Here is a 25,753-nt window from a genome sequence, read left to right as displayed (position 1 = left end):
TTAGGCTACTCGGGGTCAGGGACTCACTTGAGGAGGCAGTCTGTCTGTTCTCAGATCTCAGACTCTGTGCTGGTAGAACCACTACTCTCTTCAAAGCTGTCAGACAAGGACATTTAAGTCTGCAGAAGTTTCTGCTGCATTTTGTTCAGCTATGCCCTGCCCCCAGAGGTGGAGGCTACAGAGGCAGGCAGGCCTCCTTGAATTGCGGTGGGCTCCACCCAGTTTGAGATTCCCAGCCCCTTTGTTTACCTACTCAAGCCTCAACAATGGCAGATACCCCTTCTCCAGCCTCACTGCCACCTTGCAGTTGGATCTCAGACTGCTGTGTTAGTAGTGAGGGAGGCTCGTGGGCATGGGACCCTCTGAGTCAGGCGTGGGATATAATCTCCTGGTGTGCCCTTTGGTAAGGCCCTTGGAAAAGCGCAGTATTAGTGGGGGAGTGTCCCAATTTTCCAGGTACCATCTGCCACAGCTTCCCTTTGCTAGGAAAGGGAATTCCCCGTCCCTTTGTGCTTCCTGGGTGGGGTGATGCCCCACCCTGCTCCATGGACTGCACCCAAAGTCTGACAAACCCCAGTGAGATGAACCTGGTACCTCAGTTGGAAATGCAGAAATCACCAGTCTTCTGCACAGCTCACGCTGGGAGCTGCAGACTGGAGCTGTTCCTATTCAGCCATTTTGGAACCTCCTCCACAACATGTTTCAAACCAACCTATAACCAGACTGCCGCAGGCACACTTTCTCAGGACCTCTTGAGACTGTGTTTCCTTCTCAGGCACTCATATGGCTTAGAATAAACCTCTTTAAATATTTTGGCAGAATTCGGTTTTTCCACTGTCAAGGTGAAGGGTGTCCTGATGTCTGATCTCAGCCAGGCAAGCCCCTGGGAGTCTCAGGGTGCCACTTACCATAGATCTGGGTTCCACTATCAGGTTGGCTCCTCCAGAAGCTGACTTTGAGACAAAAATTTCAAGTACAAGTGGCTTATTTAGAAATAATTCCAGAAAGGCAACTGAAAAGTGGAAATGGTAAGGGGCAGAAGCAGCACGGATAGTGAGATTAGCAATATGGATAGCTAGGGCTCAGTCTTGCAGGGCACTCCTCAGTGATTGGGTAGACACAACTTGGTGTTATATCCCAGGGGACAAAAGGCCAGGATGTTTATCCTCCAACTTCTATCACTGGCTGAGGGCTCCTCTCAGGGGTATTACCCACTGGCACTCCAGCCTGCCCTTCATTGGCAGAGAAAGCCTTCAGGCAGAGAGGCTCAGAAGGTTGCAGTCAGCCCTGTCAGAGAAGAGCCCTCATGGAGAGCTGTCATGCAGGTGGCCTCTGAGCTTCACCATCCCTCTCTCATGTGTCTAAGTTAGAACCTGACCCTGTATTATTACTGGCTATTACACAATATTGTCTCCTGGCCCCAACCTGCACATTGGTGCTGCCGTCTAAGCATCAGGATTTCAGAAAGTGCTTCTTTACGGTCATGGTATCCCCCTTTAGCACTTCAGTCCATTCCTCATACACATGCATGCACACACATGCACACACGTGTACACACTGTAGTGGCCGGTCTCCCGGATAGCCTCCAGTGACCCTAATCTCCTATCTTTATGTCCTTGAATAGTCCACACTGAGCCAGGGCTGTTCTGGGTTGAGTCTAGTTTACAAACAATACAGTGGCTTCCATCTTGGTCTCTGGGAACACTGTGTCTGGAGCAAGTCAACCGAAATACCAAGCTCACATACAGTCTTGCGGAGAAGCCACGTGGAGAACAGATACCTCATTCAATAGCTATTATCAACCTGCAGCCATGGGAGTGAGCTACTTTGGAAGGGATTCTCCAGAGTCCGGCAAACCTTCAAATAATGGCAACACAGCCAATATCAGAGTGTAACTCAATGAGACGTGACAACCAGAGCTGCCCAGTCAGGCCACCCAGAGATGCTTGACTCACAGACACCATGAGACATATAAATAAATTGCTTGAGCCATTAAGTGACCAGGTGATTTGTCATGCAGCATTAAGTAACTGATACATCTAACTGTGAGCACACACTGATGCACAGACATGCACACGCATGCATACACACACACACACACACACACGAATGCAGTCTTCTCTCTCTGCGTCATTAACTTTTCTGCTTCAATTCAAAACCAATGAAAATCTCTAAATGGCCAAACTGTCTTTCTGGTTGGATCTGGTTAAAACTAGCTGTTTCTAAGCTAACAGGCTGCATCTTCCAAAAAGTCCTGGGAAGGGAGATTTCTGTAGAAATCCATGGACAGAAACTCTCAAGGCAGCCAGACTCTCAGAGCCTTACAGAAAGTGCCAGCATGCTTGAAGCAATTGAGGACTGGGTCTTCTGGTTATCTAGAAAGATTTGTCCATGAAAAGTAATTTGTCCTCTGAGTTGGGTGAGGTGTAGAAACTGCTTCCATTTATTGGTAGCAGATTATCCCAGCTAGTAGGTGAAGTATGCAGCTGGAATAGGCTGTGCAATGCTGTCAAAACACATCATGGATTTTCAACACCAGCCCATGAAGAACACAAAAAAATGCAAAAAGCCCAAACAAATGAAGTCAATGGGTTAACTGTGTTGTTCTAGTTCTTGCAAGTGTCTTTGCTTCTTCTTTAAAATGGAAATGAGTGTGCAAAACACGCTAGAAGATAACTACATATCTTTGCATTGTTTCTTCAGCATGGTGAGTTCAAATTTCCATGGTTTAGATGCGACAATAAAAGTACAAAAAACCACCTGAAAGAGACAAAAAGAATACTCAGCTTCTATTTAAAAAAAAACAAAAGCAGAAGTTCCTATTTCCAGGCAGGAGTTAGAATCAGCAGGGCTAATCTGTCTGAGTCAGCCATGCCTCGTCAGACAACAGAGGATCCAGCCCCCTCACCAAACAAGTCCTCATCGGTTCACCTGTTGTGATCTGAGCCATCATGGGTGTGGCTTCATTCACTCCAGGAGGGCAAGGGTCAGAGCCCAAGGACGGGTTATTATTGGAAAATCCCCAACTCTAGCCCTGACTCTCATCCATCCACATGGACTCCCTGTAGCCCACAGAGACCCCAGGCTGCACAGAGCCCTACCCAGGGAATGCAACATTGTAAGAATAGTACCAGGTCCTGCACCCCTTGGGGAAGTAAAAATTTGCCAGCAACCAAGGATGAAAGCTTGCAGCTGTAGGACCGGAAGGAAACAAGTAGCTCTCATCCCAGAGTCCTGCAGAATATGTGGGGTTTTGGCTCCCTGCCTGGGAACGAGAACACTGTTTCCCTCCTCTCTCTCCTAAAATCTTCATTTATAATAAAAATATAAAGTAAGAATACTTCCATGAAGTCAGAGTAAACTTGAATGACAGCATCAAGTAGAGAAGAAGTTGTGTAAGATATAAAGGTGTAGGAACAGTTTGGGGGAGAAAATAGGACACGCCACCAGCAACCCAGACAGCGCCTTGCAGAACTGAGTCCAGGCTCCTACACCAGGGCCGGAGGGGGATCCAGGGATGGGGGAGCCTGTGTGTGCCAGTGGTGCAAAGAGAAAGAGTGGGCATCAGGTTTGCCAGAGAGTTGACTAAGTAATCGCTTAACTTCTGGACCAGCCAAGGTAGACAGAAAACAATCAGGAAACAGAGGACCTGAATAACCCAATTATCAAGCTCAACCCTAGAGGATATTTTAGCAATATATATTAAAATTTTTAAGAGGTGAAAAAATATTGGATTAGTAATTCAATTTCTGAGAACCTTGCCTATAAGGAAACAATAATCAGACATACACACACATAGAAATAATACTATTAATTATAGCACTGTCCATAGTAGCTAAAAATTAGGGAAAATCTTAATCAATTCTCAAGAATTGGCTAAATAATACATAGAAGCATCATAAAATAATATCAAATAGTTTCATTACATGATGTTCTAATTTTACAGTTTTAGAAATGCTTAGGTTTTATTATTAAATGAAAATCTAGATCATGAAACAGCATTCATTATGGTCTCAGCTACAAAAAATATAAACATAAAATATTTTTAAACTAAAATATATATCAATATATTTACAGTGGTAAGATTTGGATAAGGGTATTTATAGTTGATTTTAAAAAGCTTAGTATTTTTTAAAATTTCCAAATTTTTTACATTGACTGAATCAGGCCAGTAACTATTTAAAATCATATTGTTTTAAAATTTATTTTCCAAGGATCCCAGATACCCGCACTTTCTTCCTTTCTAAATACCTATAAATAAACCAAGAAAACAGATAGGGTCCAATCTATAGGAGCTTTATGAAACAGGAAAGGATCCCATGCAAGGGCAGAGACAGATAAAAATCTCCACATGGTAAATAGATGTGGGCAAGTGGATAAAAGTTTATTGAGTGCCATGTACTCAAGATAGAGGATGCAATCATAAGAGAAAGCAAAGACAGTAAACCACCTCCCAACCTCTTAAACCCGAAGCCATCCTGATTTTCCTCCTCTCACACTCCATGGCTAATCAATCAGCAAATTCTAAACAAACTTTCATAGACCCAGAATCTGAGCACCTCCCCAATCTAATCAACATTATCTCTCATTCGAGGTATCTCAATAGACTAATAATGGACTCATATGGCTCTCACATCTCCACCCTTGCCACTGTGTTAAATTTTCTCCTTTTGTCCCCCGAGGTCTGCACTCCTCCTGTCTCTACCTGGCTTGTCTTGGAAGACTGACCTCCATGAGCTGCTTCAGTGGGCACCCTTGCCCTCTGACCTCCATGGGCTGCTCCAATGGGCACCCTTGCCCTCTGACCTCCATGGGCGGATCCAGTGGATACCCTTACCCTCTGACCTCCATAGGCAGCCCCAATAGGCACACTTACCCTCTGATCTCCATGGGCAGCTCCATTGGGCACCCCTGCCCTTTGACCTCCATGAGCCACTCCAATAGGCAACTTTACCCTATGACCTCCATGGACTACACCAGTGGGCCCCTTACCCTCTGACCTCCATGGGCTGCTCCAGTGGGCACTCTTGCCCTCTGACCTTCATGGGAAATTCCAGTGGGCACCCTTACCTTCTGACCTCCATGGGCTGCTCTAGTGGGCACCCTTACCCTCTGACCTCCATGGACTACACCAATGGGCACCCTTACCCTCTGATTTCCATGGGCTGCTCCAATGGGCACTTTTGACCTCTGACCTCTGTGGGTTGCTTCAATGGACACCCTTTTCCTCTGACCTCTCTGGACCATGCCAATGGGCACCCTTGCTCTATGACCACCATGGACAGTGTCAGTGGGCCCTTCTGGCTTCCAGTTGAGTTTGGCCAAGGGGGAATAAAATCAGAAAAGTGGGAAGCAGGAGTAGAGCGAGGTCAGGGAGTCACAGCGGGTTGGCTGTGTTCCTCCACCTAAGGTTGTGGCCCCAACAGGAGCTGCCTTATTGCTCCAAAAAGAAGGATATTAAAAAGCAAGTCCTATAAATAAAAAAACAAAACAAAACAGAAAGTTCCAAAATTTATGTAAATTTTGAAAAGCATACAGAATTCTTTTACATAGGCAAAAGTTTTTAAACATAGGTAGAAATGTTACCCACCAATGATAGAAGAGTGGTTATCTTTGAGGGGGAGCATAATAGATGTGTAGCATTTTACTTTTTAAAATAAATAGTAATACCCTTTAGGATGGCTATTACCTAAAAGTCAAGAGATAACGAATGTTGGTGAGGGTGTGGAGAGAAAAGAGCCCTTGTACACTGTTTCTGGGAATGTAAACTGGCACAGTCATTATGAAAAACAGTATGGAGGTTCCTAAAGAAATTAAAAATAGAACTACCATATGACTTAGCAATCCCTCTGGAAATAAAATCGTTACTTCATAAAGATAGCTGCACTCTCGTGCTCATTGCAACATTATTCACAATACCTAGCATGTGGAAACAATGTAAGTGCCCATCAACTGATGGATGGATAAAGAAGATGCAGTACACACACACAATGAAATATTATCCAGCCTTAAAGAAGAAGGGGATCATGTCATTGGCCACAAGGATGAAACTGGAGGAGGCTGTACTAAGTGAAACAAGCCAGACACAGAAAGAAATATATGGCATGATCACACTTATATGTAGAATCTAAAAAAAAAAAAAAGAGTCAAATATACAGAGAGAGAATAAAGTAATGGTTACCCACAGAGCAGGCTGTGGGGGGTTGGGAGATGTAGGCTAGAAGCTACAAATTAGCAGATATAGGATGAAGTTTAATGTACATCATGAGTTAATTAAATTACACTATATTTGGAACTTCTTTTAGATGACTAGATATAGTTGTTCGTGTCACAAAAACAATGCATAATTATGTGAGATTATGTTATTTTACTTCACTATGGTAACCGTTTTACTATCTATATGAATGACATAATACCATGTGATATATTTTAAATATATCCAATACAATTTATTTTTTAAAATAAATAAAAATAAATTTTTAAAAATAGTGAAAATTAATGTAATAAAATGATAATATTTGTAAAATTTGTGTGGTAGGTGGATAGGCATTTGATATATCATTCTTAGTACTTTCTTGAATTTTTGAAATATTACTTAATTTAAAATTACTTCTAATCTTTTATAAGAATTCACTCTCCAGATTTAGCCACCTGCTTGCACTTGGCATTCTGCTAAGCTGTCTGCTCTTCATTAAAAGATGAGGATTTTGGCCAGGCGTGGTGGCTCACGCCTGTAATCCCAGCACTTTGGGAGGCCAAGTGTAATTCAGCACTCCTGAACACCTGAGGTCAGGAGTTCAAGACCAGTCTGGTCAACAGGCTGAAACACTGTCTCTACTAAAAATACAAAAATTAGCTGGGAGTAGGGGCACATGATTGTAGTCTCAGCTACTTGGGAGGCTGAGGCAGGAGAATCTCTTGAACCTGGGAAGCAGAGGTTGTAGTGAGCCAAGATTGTGCCACTGCATTCCAGCCTGGGCCACAGAGCGAGACTCCGTCTCAAAAAAAAAAAAAAAAAAAAAAATCCTCTTTTTTTCTTTTTTTTTTTTTGAGACGGAGTCTCACTCTGTCATCCAGGCTGGAGTGCAGTGGTGCGATCTCAGCTCACTGCAAACTCCGCCTCCTGGGTTCACGCCATTCTCCTGCCTCAGGCTCCGGAGTAGCTGGGACTACAGGCACCGACCACCACACCTGGCTAATTTTTTGTATTTTCGGTAGAGACGGGGTTTCACCATGTTAGCCAGGATGGCCTCGATCTCCTGACCTCGTGATCCACCCACCTCGGCCTCCCAGAGGCTGGGATTACAGGCATGAGCCACCGCGCCTGGCCTAAATATGAGGATATTTTTAATTGGTATTATGTCTGAGCAGTTTTTGCCAATCACTTATCTGCCACTATTTCCGGCTATCCATGTCTTGTGCTTGCTTTAGGTATTTAGTAAATAGATGAAAAAATACACAGGGCACAGAAATATGCATATATAAGATTTTTCAACATAGTTTCATTTATGAAAGAAAAAAATTGGAAATAATTTCTATGAGAAGATTACCAAGACAAATGTGAAAAAGAGGAAGTTACATCAAAAAACACACAGTATGTCAGCAGTTATTTAAATAAAAAGGGAAAGAGAAAAAACACTATGTCATTTATGTAAATTGATAGTGAAATTATCTTAAGGCTGTCCACACAAATGATCCCAGTGGAAACTCCTTGGCAGGGGGCAGAATTGGGGCATTATCCAGGAGTCCAAGGGGCATGACCTCACTGTTATCCCATATATTTTTATGAGAACATACTTTTAGAAAATATTTATATATATTTTAAAATATTAAATTTCAATCTGAAATGTATCCCTGCTAATCAACTGCGAGGAGAATAAGGGAACTTTTTTATTAAGCCTGGCTCCTCTGTGATGAACTTGCCTTTGTGACAGTTTCCATCTGACAACACCCTGGCCTGGCTGGGGTTGTCCCCCATCTTGGCCTAAAATAGCAGCAGCCTGGACCTCTGAGACTATGGCGAACATGCAGGGCCATTGGGCTGGAGTCTTGGGTCTGTCCCAGAGCCTTGTAGGACTTCCATGCAGTGGCTGGACTAGTGGAATTGAGACAGGAATACTACAGGGTGGTTGCAGGAGAATAGAACATTCCAGGCAGCAGTTTTGCCTGACTAGCAAAAGGAAATTGTTGAAATAGCTGCAGAAGCGAGGGGCCGATGATACCCTGAAAACCAGGGTGTGGACCAAGCTGGCTAAGACTGACTGGACCCAACATGGCACTGGATTTGACCTAAGTTTCACCTAGGACTTCATTATGTGCTCGTTAACATACTAAATACACACCCATCAGCACTGTGGAGTTCTGGGAACACCCATATTTGGTGTAAAAATGGGTGGCACATCAGTCCAAGAAATCTCCATCTTTTTCCAGGAATTTTCATGAATATTCCAGCTTTGGGTTAAACAAACCCACAAAGGTAGGAGCACCAAACCCTCTTGCACATGACTCTGTCAGGTACACACCCACACTCTCCACATCTTGAGTGTGTTCTTTTTGCTTTGCAATAAATCTATGTATTTTCACTATTTTCAAATTTGTCCTTGAATTCCTTCTCATGAAGGTATCGAGAGCCTGGACACTGTCCAGGGTCAAGGTCCTGCCGGCATTTGGGGACTTCCCCTAGCCCACTGGTATCAGAATCAGCCAAAAAGCATTGCTTCCAACCCTACTTCAAAGCAATCACAGGCTTGTGGAGTCCCTGAAGGAGAGGAAAGCTCTTTCAAGGACTGCAGTGGGGGAAGGTCATGCTGTACCTGCTACTGGGCCAAGACCCCTCAGCGAATGGTGCTGGAGTTGACAGTGCACCAAGGTGGCAGCCATCACTTTTTTCTCTATCAGGTCTGATGGCAGCTTCTGTTTCTTCCTCTTAGGAGCTAATTAAGAATGTTTACTCTCTTAGAAGCACCATGTTGTGAGAATGTCCAAGTGTAGGATGACCAATACATCTTGGTTTGACAAAATTTTCCTGGTTTTAGTACTGAAAGGCCTACATCCCAGGAAAGCCTACAGTCTTCGACAAACCAGGATGACTGATCACTCTACAAGTTTGTCTCATGGGGAGTCCCTGAGCAGAATGAGAAGGATGCCTGGCCAGCCCCCCATTGTTTCAGCCATCCCAGTGGAGGTGCCAGACACATGAGTAAAGCAGCTATCTAGAATATTCCTGCCCCAGTAGAACACAGCCCAGGTTGCAGAATAGTGAGAAATAATGAGTTTATTTTACTTTAAGTCACTAACTCTGTGTGTGTGTGTGTGTGTGTGTGTGTGTGTGTGTTGGTGTGTTGGTGGTGATGGTAGCAGCAGCACATGGAGAGTGGCCACTGCCAAGACGTCGGCTGTAGCAGGAAGGTGGGCCCAGGACTCTGGGACAAGCAGGAGCCACGCAGCTTCTGAGTTGTGGGAGGCAGGAGGCCCTGGGTTCAGCTGCAGCTGCCCAAGTCCAGGGATAGACCTGGGCATCTCTTTGCTCTTGAGGGCCTGGGAAGTTCTTCCTGCTCCCCACAGTCTTGGAGATGCCTGCTTATACTGACTGGCCTCTCCCCCTCCTGGCACCTGCTCTGATCATGGAGCAAGGCTGGGACGGAACCCGGAGTTGTTGCAATCCAGTTGGGTGCACGCCGGCTTAGGGCAGCTGTAATACTCTGACCCCCTCCAGTCTTTGGGCACCAGGGAGCACAGGAGAGAGGCTGAGGGGGGTGCTGAGGACAGCTCAGCACTGGCCTGCTGGTGCCACTTGGCATGAACAGCCTGGGCCATGAAGGGTGGTGGAAGGCAGACAGGCTCCTGGGCAGAAGGGGGTGGGTCCCGGGTGAAGCCCCACCTTCAGGCTGGGGAGGACCTGAGGCCTCTGGGCTGGACTGCCAGTCCTGCAGACCAGAGCAGGAACTTGTACTTATTGCTGGGCCCACCCATGGCTGACCATAGACCAATCAGCACACACTTCCCTCTCTGAAGACCATAGACACCGCCAGACTCAGATAAAGCAGAGGACAGACAAACAGCTGCAGAGAGGAGCTATCCAGATGACCAGTTGCAGAAAGGAGCTACCCTCTCTGCTGAGAGTTGAACGCTCTGAATAAACTGCCTACAGAGAGGAGCTACCCACCACGGAGTTTCCTCTGAGCTGTTCTAACACTCAATGAAGCTCCTCTTCATCTTGCTCACCCTCCACTTGTCTGTGTACCTCATTCTTCCCAGAAACAGGACAAGAACTTGGGCAAAGGTGCCACCAGTCGTAGAGGTTTCCAGCCAGAAAAGCAACACCCCAACGATCCCATAACATTCGGGAAGGGAAGGTTGGCATCAGTAACAGATAATAGAAATGATGCTCTGTGTCTAGAACCTGGTCATCCACAGTACTGAATATGATGTGGTACACAAATCTTACCAGGGCAAGGGATTCTCCTTGTCTCAGCCACATACCTTTTGCATTTTGGGATCCTCTTGAAAAGCACAGTTTTCATCTTCTGAAATTTTCTTGCAAATGGTTCGGGCAATTTTGACCTCAATATAGTACTCCAAACTATCTGTCACCTGTCAATGAATAATGTAAAAATAATATATTATTAAAGAATATGTAATATCAATTGTCATCTCTGGTAAATAAACATGTCATTGACTACTCAGGGGAAAGAATATCTTTCTGTCTTCCCCCTCTTCAACTGTTTTCTGTCCAGAAGTTTTGGGGTGATTTGGAAGGTTTCTTATCTTGATATCTCTGTCTCTCTCTCTCATCATAGTATTTAATTTTAAAGTAATGGTAACTGTCTCCAAAATAAAGCAAGAAAATGATTCCCCCAAAAATTATTTTCCTGGGGAAGCTAATGGTTTGCTTATTAGAGCTTGGGAAACAGCAGAGCTTCTAGCATCTTCATGCCTAATCCATAGATATTGAGGAAATAAAACTATGACCCAGAACTAGAACTCGCTTAGTGTGTATTTGTATTGATTCTCTCTAAAGTCTCCTATTCTTTGTCAATCTCAGTATCCACACCTTATTGAAATACGGATTCCTCCAAAATTTCTGCTTCTCAGGGCGTTCTACCTGCACGAAGCCCCTAGCAGCCCTTCTGTTCAAGGAGAGCCTCTTGGGGAAACAGAACAGCTCAATGGCAAAAGTGGAATTTATTTAAAAATGAACAAGAAAACAAGGTTTACAAGACTTGGGGGAGAGAACATATTAAAGAGAATGACCAAGTTTAAACACAATAACTGGTCCCAGAAGAATCAGAGACAACTGACAAAATATTTAAAAAATTTTTAAGAAATTCTAGAAAAGTTTCCTAGGCATTCAACAAAGGGAGTGTGGGAGGCAGAATTCTAAGATGCCCCCAGGAGTCCTGCTCCCTGTTGTGTGTGCCCTGTGGGATCCCTAGGACTATGAATAGGATGGATTTTACTTCTGTGATTAGGCTATCCTCTAGGGGAGAGCTGAATTAAAACAGGGAGATTGACTTGGTTGACCTGACCGATTCACATGAGCCCTTTAAATCTTGGATCGAGCAATTTCACTTTTGGATGTACACCTAACTTCAAAGACACACACATGTACAAATACAGGTACACCTCATTTTATTGTACTTTGAATTATCATGTTCTTTACAAATTGAAGGTTTATGGCAACCTTGAGTCAAGCATCTATCGGTACCATTTTTCCAACATGCACGTGCACATTTCCTGTCTCTGTGTCACATTTTGGCAAGTGTCAAAATATTTCAAATGTTTTCATTATTATTACATCTGTTATGGTAATTTGTGATCAGTAGTCTTTGATGTTACCATGTAATTGTTTTGGAGCACTAAGAACCATGACCATGTAAGTCAATGAACTTAAATCTATAAATAGGTGTGTCCCTACTGCTCCACAGACTGGCTATTTCCCATCTATCTCCTCTCCTTAGGTCTCCCTATTCCCTGAAACACAGTAATACTGAAATAAAGCCAACTAACAACCCTACTGTTGCCTCATTGTAATGTGAAAAGAAGAGTCACACATATCTCACTTTAAATGAAAAGCTAGAAATGATTAAGATTAGTGAGGAAGGCATGTTGAAATCTAAGATAGGCTGAAAGCTAGAACTCTTGCACCAGTTAACAAAACTATGAATGCAAAGAAAGAGTTCTTGAAAAAAATTAAAGATGCTCCTCTAGTGAACACGTAAATGATAAGACAGCAAAACAGCCTTATTGGTGATATAGAGAAAGTTTTAATGGTCTGGATGAAAGATCAAACTAACCACAACATTCCCTTAAGCCAAACTCTAGTCCAGAGCAAGGCCCTAACTGTCTTTAAGTCTATGAAGGCTGAGGGAGGTGAGGAAGCTGCAGAAGAAAAGTTGGAATTTAGCAGAGACTGGTTCAAGAGGTTTAACAAAAGAAGCCATTTCCATAACATTAAAGTACAAGGTAAAGCAGCAAGTACTCATGTAGAAGCTATAGCAAGTTATCCTGAAGACACAGCTAAGATCATTGATGGAGGTGGCTACACAAACAAGAGATTTTCAATGTAGATCAATCAGCCTTCTGTTAGAAGAAGATGCCATCTAGTACTTTCATAGCTAGAGAGAAGTCAATGTCTGTCTTCAAAGCTTCGAACGACAGGTTAACCCTCTTGTTAGAGGCTAATGCAGCTGGTGACTTTAAGTTGAAACCAATGCTCATTTACTATTCTGAAAATCCTAAAGTACTTAAGAATTATGCTAAATCTACTCTACATATAAGAAAACATCAAATCTTGGATGAAAGCATTTTTGTTTACAGCACGGTTTACTGAATATGTTACGCCTACTACTGAGACATAATGCTCAAAAAAAAAAAAAAAAAAAAAAAAAAAAAAAAAGCACATGCACAATTCCCTTCATAGGATTGCTGCTCATTGATAATGCACCCGGCCACCCAATAGCTCTAGTGGAAATATACAAGGATTTATATTGTTTCCATGTTGGCTAATACAACATCCATTCTGTAGGAGTAATTTCAACTCTCAAGTGTTGTTATTTAAGGAAAACATTTCATAAGGCTGTAACTTCCTCTGATGGATCTGGGATCTGGGCAACTTCTTCTGATGGATCTGGGATCTGGGATCTGGGTAACTTCCTCTGATGGATCTGGGCAAAGTAAGTTGAAAACCTGGAAAGGATTCACCATTCTACATGCCATTCAGAACATGCGTGATTCATGGGAGGAGTTCAAAATATCAACATTAACAGAAATTTGGAAGAATTTGATCCAATCATCATGAATGACTTTGAAGGACTCAAGACTTCAGTGGAGGAAGTAATTGCAGATGTGGTGGAAATAGCAAGACGACTAAAATTAGAAGTAGAACTGAAAATGTGACTGAATTGCTGCCATCTCATAATAAAATGTGAATAGATGAGGAGTTGTTTCTTAGAGATGAGCAAAGAAAATGGTTTCTCGAGATGGAATTGGTTTCTGGTGAAGATGCTGTGAACATTGTTGAAATGACAACAAAGGATTTAGAATATTACACAAACTGAGTTGATAAAGCAGCTGCAAGGTTTGAGAGGGTTGACTCCAATTTTAAAAACAGTTCTACTGTGAGTAAAATGTTATCAAACACCATCACATGCTACAGGAAAGTTTTCATGAGAGTAAGTCAATCAATGTAGCAAACTTCACTGTTGTCTTATTTTAAGAAATTGCCACAGTCTCCTCAACCTTTAACAGCCACTACCCTGCTCAGTCAGCAGCCACCAACATCGAGACAAGATCCTTCACCGGCAAAAGATTACAATTGGCCTAAGGTTTAGGTATCATTTGCATTATTAACAATACAGTATTTTGAACTAAGGTACACATTTTTAGATTTAGGGCTATTGGACACTTAATAGACTCCAGTATAGTGTAAACATAACTTTATTGGCACTGGGAATCCAAACTATGTGTGTGACTCACTTTAGTGTGATATTCAGTGTATTGCATGGAATACAATGCAATGGATTGTATTATAGAACTGAATCCACGAGGCACCGTATCCACGAGGTATGCCTATGTGTGCATAGTGTCACTACTCATACAGTCAAAGACGGAAAACAACCCCAATATGTATCAACAATAGCAGGATAAATACATGGTAGTGTGCTTATATGATGAAATTCTCTACAGCAGTAAGAATGAGCATACTTTTTTTTTCTTTAAGATTCCACACATAAATGAGATCATGCAGTATTTTTCTTTCTGCGTCTGATTTTTTACTTCACTTAACATAAAAAGGGAAGTGGGTCAGGGAAGAAATGGAGAGACATCGGTCAAAGGATAAAAAGTCGCAGATATGTAAGTCAAACAAGTCTAGAGTTCTAATGTACATCATGAGGACAAAGTCAAGGTTACTGTATTGTATTTGGGATTTTTCTGAAAGTGTGGATTTTGGGTATCTTGATCCCCATAAAAAGGTAACAATGTGTAATGATGGATATGTTAATTCACTCGACAGTAGTAACCATTCCTTTATCTACAGGCATATGAAAATATCATGTTGTATACTTTAAATATATACAATAATTTTTTAAAAAAATAAAACACTTGATTTTGAAAAAAACAAAAGGAGTATATTATTGCTACATGCCACAACATGAACGAAACGTGCAAACGTAATATTGAAAGACACAAGCCAAACCAAAATAACACAGTATGTGGGATCTCACACCTATGAAGTTCAAGCAGCAGGTAAAGCTGTGGTGTGAGGGCTATACACTTAGGCAGTGTTCACGGTAAAGGTTTCTTCCAGGGCAGAGCAGGGAAGAGTGGCATACATAACTCCACGAAGCCTGAGAAGTTCTCTCCAGACTATACGGGGAATCATTTCATTTTAAAGCATTCATTTTAAAGTGATTCATTCTGCTTGACATCTATGCGTTATGAACTTTTCTGTTTTTGTGTTGGTTTCACAATGAAAAGGTTTTAAGGAATAAATGGGAATTCTTATTTTTAAAAGGTTTTTAAAAGAATAATGTAAAGGGCTTTTCCTACTCAATAGCAACTCTACAATACCGACTCAGGAACAAATAAAATAATCAAGGATCCTACAACAAACCCAGTTATATTTGGATACTTAGTCAATGGTGAGCTGGCTTTTCAAAACACAGAGGCCTTTTATAGAGAGGGTTAGGGAAATTTACTATTTTAAAAAGTTAAAGTTAGATCCAGTACCCACATCATAAATAAAAAATAATTCCAAGATAAATTACTGAGCTAAAATTATAAATGTCTTAGAAGAACCGTGTTAGATACGAGTTCTAAATTTCTCTTCAAAGAATCAGTATGTCAGTATGTTCAATTCTTTGCCTTCTACTTTTAAACTTAACTTCCTCATAAAGCAACCTTTTTCGATCACCTGCTCCACCCTGACTCATTCAGATTACCTGCTCTGCCCTGACTCATTCTCCACCCTGACTCGTTTCGATTTCCTTCTCTGTCATAACTGTTTTTCCCGCCAAACCACTCACCCCGTCACTCTCTTTAAATTAGCCAATCAGAATTAGTTTAGCCTGTGCAGTCTAATCCTAGCCAGTAGGGGAATGACAGGGCAGCAGACGCCATGTGCGTCAGGAATAAGAACTTTTCCCCTCCCTTGTCCAGGTGTGGGCTCACCGTTGCTCCATCTGTGAGGATGCACCCTGCTATAGAAGTAAATTGCCTTGCTGAGAGGAAAAAAAGAAAATTTTATATTCGAGTGCTATTTCTTTTGCGGCACTGAAACTTTATGTATAACAATTGTAACTGTTGTACTCAAAAATGGAAAAGGACTTCTTAAGCAAGATATAAACTCCAAACAACATATGAGAAGAAAAAACAAATGTTATTATGTCAATTTTTAAAAAAAATCTTAAAGACATTGTAAGCAAAATTAAACTGCAAGCAACAGACAGGCAAGCACAAAATATTGGCAGTACATACAAGAACCATAGTTTAATATGAATAGTACATAAAGAACATCTATGATTCTGTAAGAGCAAGACAAGCAATGCAAAAGAAAAAGAGAAACAATTCTTAGAAGTAAACATATATTGCAGATAAATTCAATGAAAGACAATTGCTCACTCTATAGGGGAATTTAAAAAATGTTATTTTTGCCTCCATCAGACTGGCAAACATCTGAAAGACAAAATGAGACCGCAGCTGGAGAAAATGAGAAGCAAGAGGTACTCAGACCTGCAGTATTGCCAAAAATCTAACGTAATTTAGCCCTTTTAAGAGGCAATTTGCCATTATTTTGCAAATGTACTCTTTAACCAATGAATTCAAATTCAAGATACTATCGGTATTAGTCAGGGTTCTCCAGAGGGACAGAACTAATGGAATAAATTTGTATATAGAAGGAGTTTATTAGGGAGAATTTGTTGACACGATTACGAGGCAAAAATCCCATAGCAGGCTGTCTGCAAGCAGGGAAAGAGAGAAGCCAGTAGTGGCTCAGTCCAAGTCCAAAAGCCTCAAAACCAGGGAAGCTGGCAGTGCAGCCAAAGGCCCAAGAGGCCCCAGGGACCCACTGGTGCAAGTCCCAGAGTCCACAGGCTGAAGAACCTGGAGTCAGATGTCCAAGGACAGGAGAAACAAACATCCAATGCAGGAAGAAAAGAGCCAGAAGCCTCAGCAAGCAAAGCCATCCTTGTCTCCCACCTGGCCTGCATTGTCCTAGCCTCACTGGCAGCAGATTGGATGGTGCCCACCCACACGGAGGGTGGGTTTTCCTCTCCCAGTCCACCGACTCAAACATCCATCTCCTCTGGCAGCACCCTCACAGACACACCCGGAAACAAGACTTAACCGGCCATGCCGGCATCCTTCAATCCAGTCAAGTTGACACCTGATTTTAACCTCACAATATCATAGCAACACATAAAAAGGAATATTCATTGTTTCACTTTTCCTATCAACAAAACTCATGGTCCATTAGGAAATGGGCAAAAAAAATTTATGGCATATCATCTCATGAAATATGACGACGAGGTGGATCTAAGTGTGTTTATGTAGCTTTTTCAAGACATGTTTCAAGTGGCCAAAAAAGTAGAGAATAGCATAGAAAGCATGATTTTATGACTATAAAGTATACTTTTAAATAATTCAGACACATATGTAAGTACATAGAAAACATCAAGAAGGATAGAGCATGCTGCTCTTAGTGGTGCCCTCAAGAAGGACAAGCCAGACTGGAAATGCAAGAAATTGAGGGTTTGCTTTCATTTTTTTTAAAAAAACTTCCAACTGTACTCTTCAAACTTTTTGGTGACTGTATATCAAGTTTCTTAACCTCAGCGCTATTGATATTTTGAGCTGGATCCCTCTTTGTTTGGAGGCTGCCATGTGCATTGCAGGATGGTTGGTAGAATCCTGAGACTACACTCACTAGATGTCAGGAGCAGCCACCTCTAGTCATAACAACAAAAAAGTCCCTCCAGGCATTGCCGAAACACCCCTAAGGAGCAAAAGCCACTCCTAATTGCAAATCACTGCTGTATATTTGAGTCGTATGTCATGAGTTGAAATTACAGTAAAAAACTAACAGCTCTAGGCCGGAAGCAGTGGCTCATACTTGTAATCCCAGCACTTTGGGAGGCTGAGACGGGTGGACTACGAGGTCAGGAGATCAAGACCACCCTGGCTAACACAGGGAAACCCCATCTCTACTAAAAAAACACAAAAAAATTAGCCGGGCATGGTGGTGGGCACCTGTAGTCCCAGCTACTTGGGAGGCTGAGGCAGGAGAATGACATGAACCTGGGAGGTGGAGCTTCCAGTGAGCGGAGATTGTGCCACAGAGTGAGACTCCGTCTCAAAAAAAAAAAAAAAAAAAAAAAAAAAACTTACAGCTCTAATTCATACTTGTCAGCTACCAAAGCAACCACTAATCCTATCTTGACCCACACTTGCTCAGGAAATAGTAGGCAGGTGGAGTCCTGGCTGCTGAGGAGCCCCTCAGTCTTTACACAGACAGGCCCGTCTGACTCCTGGCCATCTGAAGACCCCTCCCCTCCGCTCCCCTGTGGCTACACTTTTTCCCCCACCTTCGCTCCATTGGGCATTGTTCAGAGGCAGGTGCTGATGAAGAAGAGCATAGCAGCCTGAGTTTACTTTTATTTATTTTCTTTTATTTTTTTGAGACAGGGTGTAGCTCTATTGCTCAGGCTGGAATGCAGTGGCACAACTACAGCTCACCGCACCCTCGAACTCCTGGGCTCAAGCAATCCTCCAGCCTCAGCCTCTGGAGTATCTGGGACTATAGGCAGGCACCACCACACCCAGCTAATTTTCTTTTTCTTTTTTTTTTTTTAAATGTACAGACGAAGTTCGCCATGCTGACCAAGCTGATCTCAGGCTCAGGCAATCCTCTCACCTCAGCCTCTCAAAGTCTGAGATTACAGGTGTGAGCCACCACACCTGGCTCAGCCTGGCTTTAAATCTTGACTCTTCTACTTACTAGCTGTGTGGCTCTGGGCGAGTTACTAAACCTTTTTGTGACTGTTTCCTCCCCTGTAAAGTAGAAGAAGGTAGTTCTAGCTTAGTGAGCTATGAGACCTGAGTGCACCTGCAGAAAGCAACCAGCCCTGGTGCCAAGTAAACTAGAATTCTCTCATTGCTGTGTGGCTCCAGGCTGCTGGGGATGGGATGCTCCTTGCACCAGCACTCACGTTGCACAAACACTGTAGCAGAACTCAGTCTACCAACAGATAGTCTAGCATGATGACATCAGTTATTAACAGTGTATCGTATGCTTGAAACTTGCTCTTAGAGTAGATTTTCAGTATTCCTAACACACACAAACAAAAAAGTAACTATGTAAGGTTACGGGTATGTCAATTAGCCTGATTTTGGTAGTCATTTCACAATGTATAGAGCAAAACATCATGGTGTATACCTTAAAAATAAATAGAAACATTTAATGTGTCGAGAAATAATTAATAAAATTGCTTCAAATGTCCAAAAGAAAATAAAAGAGCAGCATCTATAAACTTTTCCCTAAAGGAAAGTTGGTAAAGATTTTAGGCTTTGCAGGCCAAGCTGTTTCTGTAACTACTCTGTTTAAAAGCCTGCAGCAGGCTACACTTCACTAATCCCTGACACAAATCGGCGTATTTTTGTGTTTTTTTGTTTGTTTGTTTGTTTGTTTTTTGAGACGGAGTCTCACTGTGTTGCCCAGGCTGTAGGGCAGTGGCGCGATCTCGGCTCACTGCAAGCTCCACCTTCTGGATTCACGCCATTCTCCTGCCTCAGGCTCCCGAGTAGCTGGGACTACAGGCGCCCACCACCACGCCTGGCTAATTTTTTGTATTTTGAGTAGAGACGGGGTTTCACCGTGTTAGCCAAGATGGTCTCGATCTCCTGACCTCGTGATCAGCCCGCCTCGGCCTCCCAAAGTGCTGGGATTATAGGCTTGAGCCACTGCGCCTGGCCCAAATCGGTGTATTTTTAACTTAAATCTCCCAATAAGCTATGGCTGTTTTCTTTCCATAACGCCTATGTATATATTATTAAGTTTAAACTGAATTGTCACCAAGAATTTTTCTTTTTGCTTTTATGGTGTGTTGTTTGGGGGATGGCACATAAAAAAAATATTTTTCTGTGCTCTTTTTCCAGCAGTATGTAGCTGTAAGGTCAAGGAATTTTAAATACTTGTGTTGTAGTCTCTTACTGAATCTGTTTCTACCTGATTGTTTTGAATTATTGCCTGCATTCCAAAGCTCACAGCGAACTGAAAAATAAAACGTTCATTCATGGAAAAAAAAAAAGCAAGAAACAATACAAAATGGTATATAATTTTTTAGATATCCCAGTATTCGGTTTACTGTTACTATTAAACACCTGCCTATAAAGCAAAAACACTATTTTACTGATGTAAGTAGGGAAGCTTAGACACGGAGAAATCCAAGAAAGTGGGATAGTTCTGGAGGGGGTGGGAACTCACTGAGAACAGCTGTTAAACATGCCTGAGAGGCTGCAGGCTGCCTGTGTTCTAAGGTTTTAATTTCGCTCATTCGTGGCACATTTCTGGTCACAGGTGTCCTCTACTCAAGCAACACAAGCAACATAACCAGACCTACAGAAAGAACCAGAGGGAGCCAAGGTCCCACAGAGCATGGCAAGATGCATAAGGGGCCTCATGTCCCAGCACTATGGGGGATGCAGCCTCCCAGTGAACCTTCTCTCCTGATCAGATAAGAAAACAGGAAAGTAGGGCAGGTGGCCTGGCAGCCTGGAGATATGAACATGAAAAGTCAAAGGGAAGGCAGCAGAGATGAGCTCGAGGAGGAGGAGGAGGAGCACGGAGAGGCATCTCTGCATGGTGCTTCATGTCAGCACCTCCATGACCCAAGCTCAGTGTCGCCTTCCACCTCTGCCACCCTCTCACCCCCCGGACTCCGGAAGACTAATCTCATTCCTGGGTCTTCATGGTATTCCACCCTGTCCTGTCTTGGGCGCCTGCCAAGCCACAGGACAATAACTTCTCTCAGGAAATTTAACGCAGGTACAAGGCTCTCTTCTATTATATAACCCAGACTAAAATCTCATCAATTGTCCCAATAATATCCTTTATAGTTTTTTTCTTTTCTTTTATTGAGAAATAAACATAAAACCCTAAACTCCAATGGACTGAATAGACCCCCTCTAGGCCAAGGGGACCCCAGAGAAACCTTAAAAACTGAATTCCCAGCCATAATGGGATGGGAGGTCAGACACACTTCAGTGTGTCCTCTCCTCACTAACCTTTAATTTGTATCCTTTCTTAAGGAGTAAGCAGAAACCAACACTGGAAAACAAGAAATAAACGACTAATTCTTTTATGGCCATTAGTCAATCACCTGAGGCCAAGACCAGACACCCTCTTCCCTCTTTGCATTTTGATGTGAGAGCTCACCAGCTTCACAAGGCATCCCTTCCTGAAAACTAACCACCACCTCTGGACTGGTTTTGGCTGGCGTGTGAAGGATGCACAGTGAGGGTTTTTGTGACTCTGCTTCAGCTTTTGCCATCAGAGGACTGAAAATCCACCTTTGGATCATGCTAATATCATCAGTTTTTTAAGATGCAACCCATGAAGAGGCATGAAGCTCAACTGTGCATGCATACATTTTTCTTTAATAAATATTCATGACTCCTCCTATACCTTATTAAATATGTATACTTAGCCAGCTCATTCAGCACAGATTCCTGTCTTACGCTTCTTCCCTCAAAGTGCCTGTTTCCAGCTTCTGTCAGAATTCCCAGCCTGTCAGAATGGTCACCCTGCAGGCTGCAACCCTTTAGAGAAACAACGCTCTCCTTTTCAAATTCATAAACCAGACTGAATCTCTCTCTAGTTGATACCGAGATAATACAGGACCACCTTCTGCATTTAGTTGTCATGCTTCGTAGGTCTCCTTTGTTGGGGAACAGTTTTCTAGCATTTTCCCCCATTTCTCATGATATTGGTATTTTAAGTGGTCTTATAGAATGTACTGAATTATGGATTTGTCTAATTTCTCCTCTGATTACATTCAAAGTATGCATTCTGGGCAAGAATACCATATACAGGTGCTGGCATCCCCTCTGTGCACATTGTGTCAGGAAGTATGTGATGCCAATTTGTCTCAGTGTTGGTGGTGAGCAGTTGGTAAGAAAGGTGTTTATCAAATTTCCTGATTAGAAGGGTGTCTTTTCCCCTGGTAACTAATAAGCAATCCCTGCAATGGTTCACACCAAACACTCTAATCCAGTGGTTGTAGGATTCATAGATGATCTTTGCCTGAAATAGTTATGACCGTGGTGGTGGTGAGAAGATACAACTAGAAGGTGGCATAGTTTTCTAGTTAGGCCATTTCTTTTACATTTTTGAGTTGGCATTTTCCTGTAAAGAGGAGCCTCCCTTCTGTCCAGGCTCCTTTCCCAGCATCAGCTGCACTCACTCAATGTGTTGTAACCCATCCTTGCCACGGCCCACATTGATGATGCACAAATGGTCCAAACTTGCTCCCTTTAAGCTGCCTTCTGGGCCCTTATCTCTGCTTTTTGATGTGACTATAACCACTTTTAAGTGATTTTAATGGATATTTTATGTTTCATCTCCATCCCAGTATAACAAATAATTAAATATAATTTGTTTTCCTTCAAAAACTCCTAAAATAAAATAAATATATTGTGGCTAAAGGCATCTCTCAGTTGTGTCTTCCATTCCTAGTTTCAGTAGCCATCTGCAGATAATGGGCTCTGTTCAGACTGATGTAAACCAAAACCAAAACCAAAATTCTAAGACCTCTCAAGTGACTGAATGGACCCCCTCTCAGTCAAGGGCATTCCAAAGTAAAACTGAAACACTAGTTCAGGCCATGACGGGAAGCGGGGTCAGACACGCCTCATTATACCCTCCTCCCTTTGAAATTCAGAAACAACTGATCAGCTTTAACATTAAAACAGAGGTCTTCGGACTGACAGAACAGATTATTTGTAGCAATAAGATACCAAATTCCAACTTGACTCTACTATAGCATCCCAAGACACATACAGGTCCTGAAAGAAGCATTTAACCCCAAAATATATTTCTCTGATGAATTTTGAAATGGCCCTGCAAAACCAGCTCTTACGGGGGTAAATCTGCATTCTGTAGAGAATCCTCTTCCTGTTCCAGGTCTTTTCCTAATCCAGGAGATAATTAACTAAAAGTTTGGCACTTTTAAAGGCCTGATAAGAGACATTTACCATCTATTCTCTCTGAAGCCTGCCACCTGGAGGCTTCATCTGCATGATTATTAACTTTGGTCTCCACAACCCCTGATCTTAACCCAGACATTGCCTTCTATTGATTCTAGGTTGGGTTTTTTTGTTGTTGTTTGTTTGTTTGAGATGGAGTCTTGCTCTTGTTGCCCAGGCTGGAGTGCAATGGCATGATCTTGGCTCACCACAACCTCCGCCTCCCTGGTTCAAGCAATTTTCCTGCCTCAGCCACCAAAGTAGCTTAGATTACAGGCATGCACCTCCACACCCAGCTAATTTTGTTTTTTTTTTTTAGTAGAGACGGGGTTTCTCCATGTCGTTCTGGTTGATCTTGAACTTCCGGCCTCAGATGATCCACCCCCCTCAGCCTCCCAAAGTGCTGGGATTACAGGTGTGAGCCACCACGCTGGGCTGATTCCAGGTCTTAAGGTAACAACTTAACTCTTTCAACCAATCGACCATCAGAAAATCTTTGAATCCATCTATGACCTGGAAGCCCCCACTTCGAGTTGTCCTGCCTTTCTAAACCAAACCAACTTACACCTATGTCTATTGAATGATGTATGCCTATAACTTCTATCCCCCTAAAATGTACAATATTAAGCTATAAACCACCTTGGGCACACGTACTCAGGACCTTCTGGGGCTGTATCACAGGCCTTGGTCACTCAGGCTTGGCTCAGAAGAAACCCTTTTAAATATTTTAGAGTTTGACTCTGTTTGTTGACACTGAGGGCAGGGAGTGAAAGGGCAAGGAGCAAGCACCCCACCCACCTGCTCCTGGCTCTTCAGAACTTTCAGCGCCCTAAAGCTGAACTTGTCTCTGCTGGCCTTGTTATACTCCTTCATGGCGAACCAGAGTGCCTGCTGCACATAAACGTAGTTTTGAGGGATATCTTGGAATGTCCTCACCACCTTCGTTGAGCTCCAGGCTTGGACTCCTCTGGATGCAAGGGCCATAGTGGCCACTACCAGCAGCAGGGCCTGGCAGAGCCTGACCATTGTGCCTCAGCCAAGGGTCACAGGCCAAGCACCATCTATCCTTTCAGGACTGGGGCCAGATGTGGCACGCTGGCCCCCTGCTGCCTCTGAAGATGCACAGACACTGGCACCCCAGCTTCTCTTGGCACTGCTGATTAAAAGGAAGGAACTTCTGTTAACACAGTGGTGATATTGTAGTAGAATTAGAAATATACATTTGGTCTTCACCCCAGGTTTTCAGCAGGAAGCACCTAAAACCCTTACAATTGCCTGAGTGGTTGAGATGTGACAGCAGCATCTTGGTTATTTCTAACATGCCCTTTTTAACCACACCTGAGTGTATGCTAATGAGGTGAATCCTGGTGGGATCCCAGATAGTCTCAGGATGGAGGCTGGTTGCAGTGTGGTTAGTGGGTTGGACCTTTCAGCCCCACCCTCCACCCCAGGGAGGAAAGAGAGGCAAAAGATTGTGTTAATCACCAATGACCAGTTAATCAACCATGCCTATGAAATGGAGCCTCCATGAAAACCAGGGTTGAGAGCATTCCATAGGCACTTTGTGTGCCTTATGTAATCACTGCCATCCCCCATGGGGCTGTTTAGTGAGTAACCCCTTTATATAGGAGGAAAATGAGGCTCATCAAGAGGTCAAGAGAGCACCTAAGCATACTTGATGGAAGCATCCACTCTTTAACTCAGGGCCTGCCCTTCCTTGTAACCTATCTCAATCTAAGAGATACACACATGTAGATAACAGCTTGGAATGTACATTTGCTTTTGAGGATATCCAATTCTACTATAGAATATAAATGAGCATGTAGTTTGTAAGACAGGCAAACCGGTTAAAATGTGTATAGAGAGTGGGCAAATAGAGACACACGTAGGCAGAAATCGTAAGTTGTGTTAATGAAATATATGTGGAGGCAGTGTATATCTAAGTTGAACACAGAACGTGTTGACAAAACTAAGAGACACCTGATATCTATCAGGCACTAAATATAAATGACATACACACAGCCAGAAGATTCATAAGGTTTTAATCTGGCCACCCTCTGGTGACATCATTCTGGTACCCTACAAGCTCTCCCCTAGAAATGCAAATCAAGTCCTCAGCTATGCAGGAGGTTCATCAGCTGGCTGGGGCAGCCCTGCCTGCATCTGTTCATAAACCAGTGTGTGTGACTGACAAGCACCTTCCATCTCTAGGACTCTTGCCCAAGTGTCCACTGTGGCACCCCCACCCTACCATTACTGGGGAGCTGATGCGACTGAGAGAGATGGGGGATGTGAACACGGAGGACCTAGGACCAGGCAGATGGTCTCCTCACCGTCACCCCATTTCTCTGTGTTTTAAGCACATTGACCTGTTCCACCCTCTTCCCGCTCCTTATTTTACACTGACCTGACACTGGTGGGCTTCCAGCAGCTCACTCTGACAAGGAAGCCTTGTGGTCTCTGGATCACCTTCCAGGGTGGGCTTGGAGGCCACTCTGGCAAGCACACCACAGCTACACCATGGGCCCACTTCAGATCCAAGTTCTTCACCACGTTCCTGGCTGCTGGCCCTCGAGCCGACGGTCCCGGCCCACAGGTGGTATCGCCCTCCTTCGTGAGGACTTGAACTGACTGCCGGCTGCCCCTTGGCTGTTCTCTATCCCCAGCACGCTCAGTTCATGCCTCTGTGCATGGTCAAGTGTCTGCTGGGGTCTGCACTCCAGGGTGCTTCTGCCCTCTGGCTTTACTCCCCAGCCAGGTAGTCACACCCATGGCCCCTTTATGAGGTCAGCCCACGCCCTCTGATGCTGCTCAAGTGAAGGACGCCTCTGGCCACCAGCCCTCGGAAGGCCATGGGCTCACCAAGGCCTGCCAGTTTGCAGAAGTCCCTCACCTTGTCCCACACCTGCTGACTTTCTAAACTTCTGTCCCCTGGACTGTGCTGGGTACATGTGACAACACCTCGATGGCCATGTCTTTCAGAGCCCCATTATGCGATACCATGACCCTA

General features: G+C 43.3%; 1 protein-coding gene across 2 annotated transcripts; it reads right to left on the bottom strand.

The window, feature by feature from the left end:
- Window positions 1-2,415: 2,415 nt before the first annotated feature.
- LOC126929321 (cystatin-13-like) lies at window positions 2,416-25,482 on the bottom strand. 2 transcript variants are annotated; one of them, XM_050745532.1, is made up of 4 exons: window positions 25,151-25,482; window positions 23,542-23,899; window positions 10,483-10,593; window positions 2,416-2,760 (listed from the first exon to the last, which is right to left on the bottom strand). In XM_050745532.1, exons 2-4 carry the CDS (start codon window positions 23,767-23,769, stop codon window positions 2,677-2,679), a joined length of 423 nt encoding a protein of 140 aa, XP_050601489.1. In that variant the 5' UTR covers window positions 23,770-23,899; window positions 25,151-25,482; the 3' UTR covers window positions 2,416-2,676. The 2 variants fall into 2 exon arrangements, with proteins under 2 accessions (XP_050601489.1, XP_050601488.1); XM_050745531.1 differs by having other exon boundaries at window positions 23,542-23,896; window positions 25,151-25,481.
- Between the last annotated feature and the right edge of the window lie 271 nt (window positions 25,483-25,753).

This window comes from Macaca thibetana, chromosome 10, assembly GCF_024542745.1.
Source record: "Macaca thibetana thibetana isolate TM-01 chromosome 10, ASM2454274v1, whole genome shotgun sequence".
In the NCBI taxonomy this organism is placed as follows: Eukaryota; Metazoa; Chordata; class Mammalia; order Primates; family Cercopithecidae; genus Macaca; species Macaca thibetana.
Note: the sequence above shows the minus strand (reverse complement) of the source record. Positions and strands in the feature narration are given on the sequence as shown.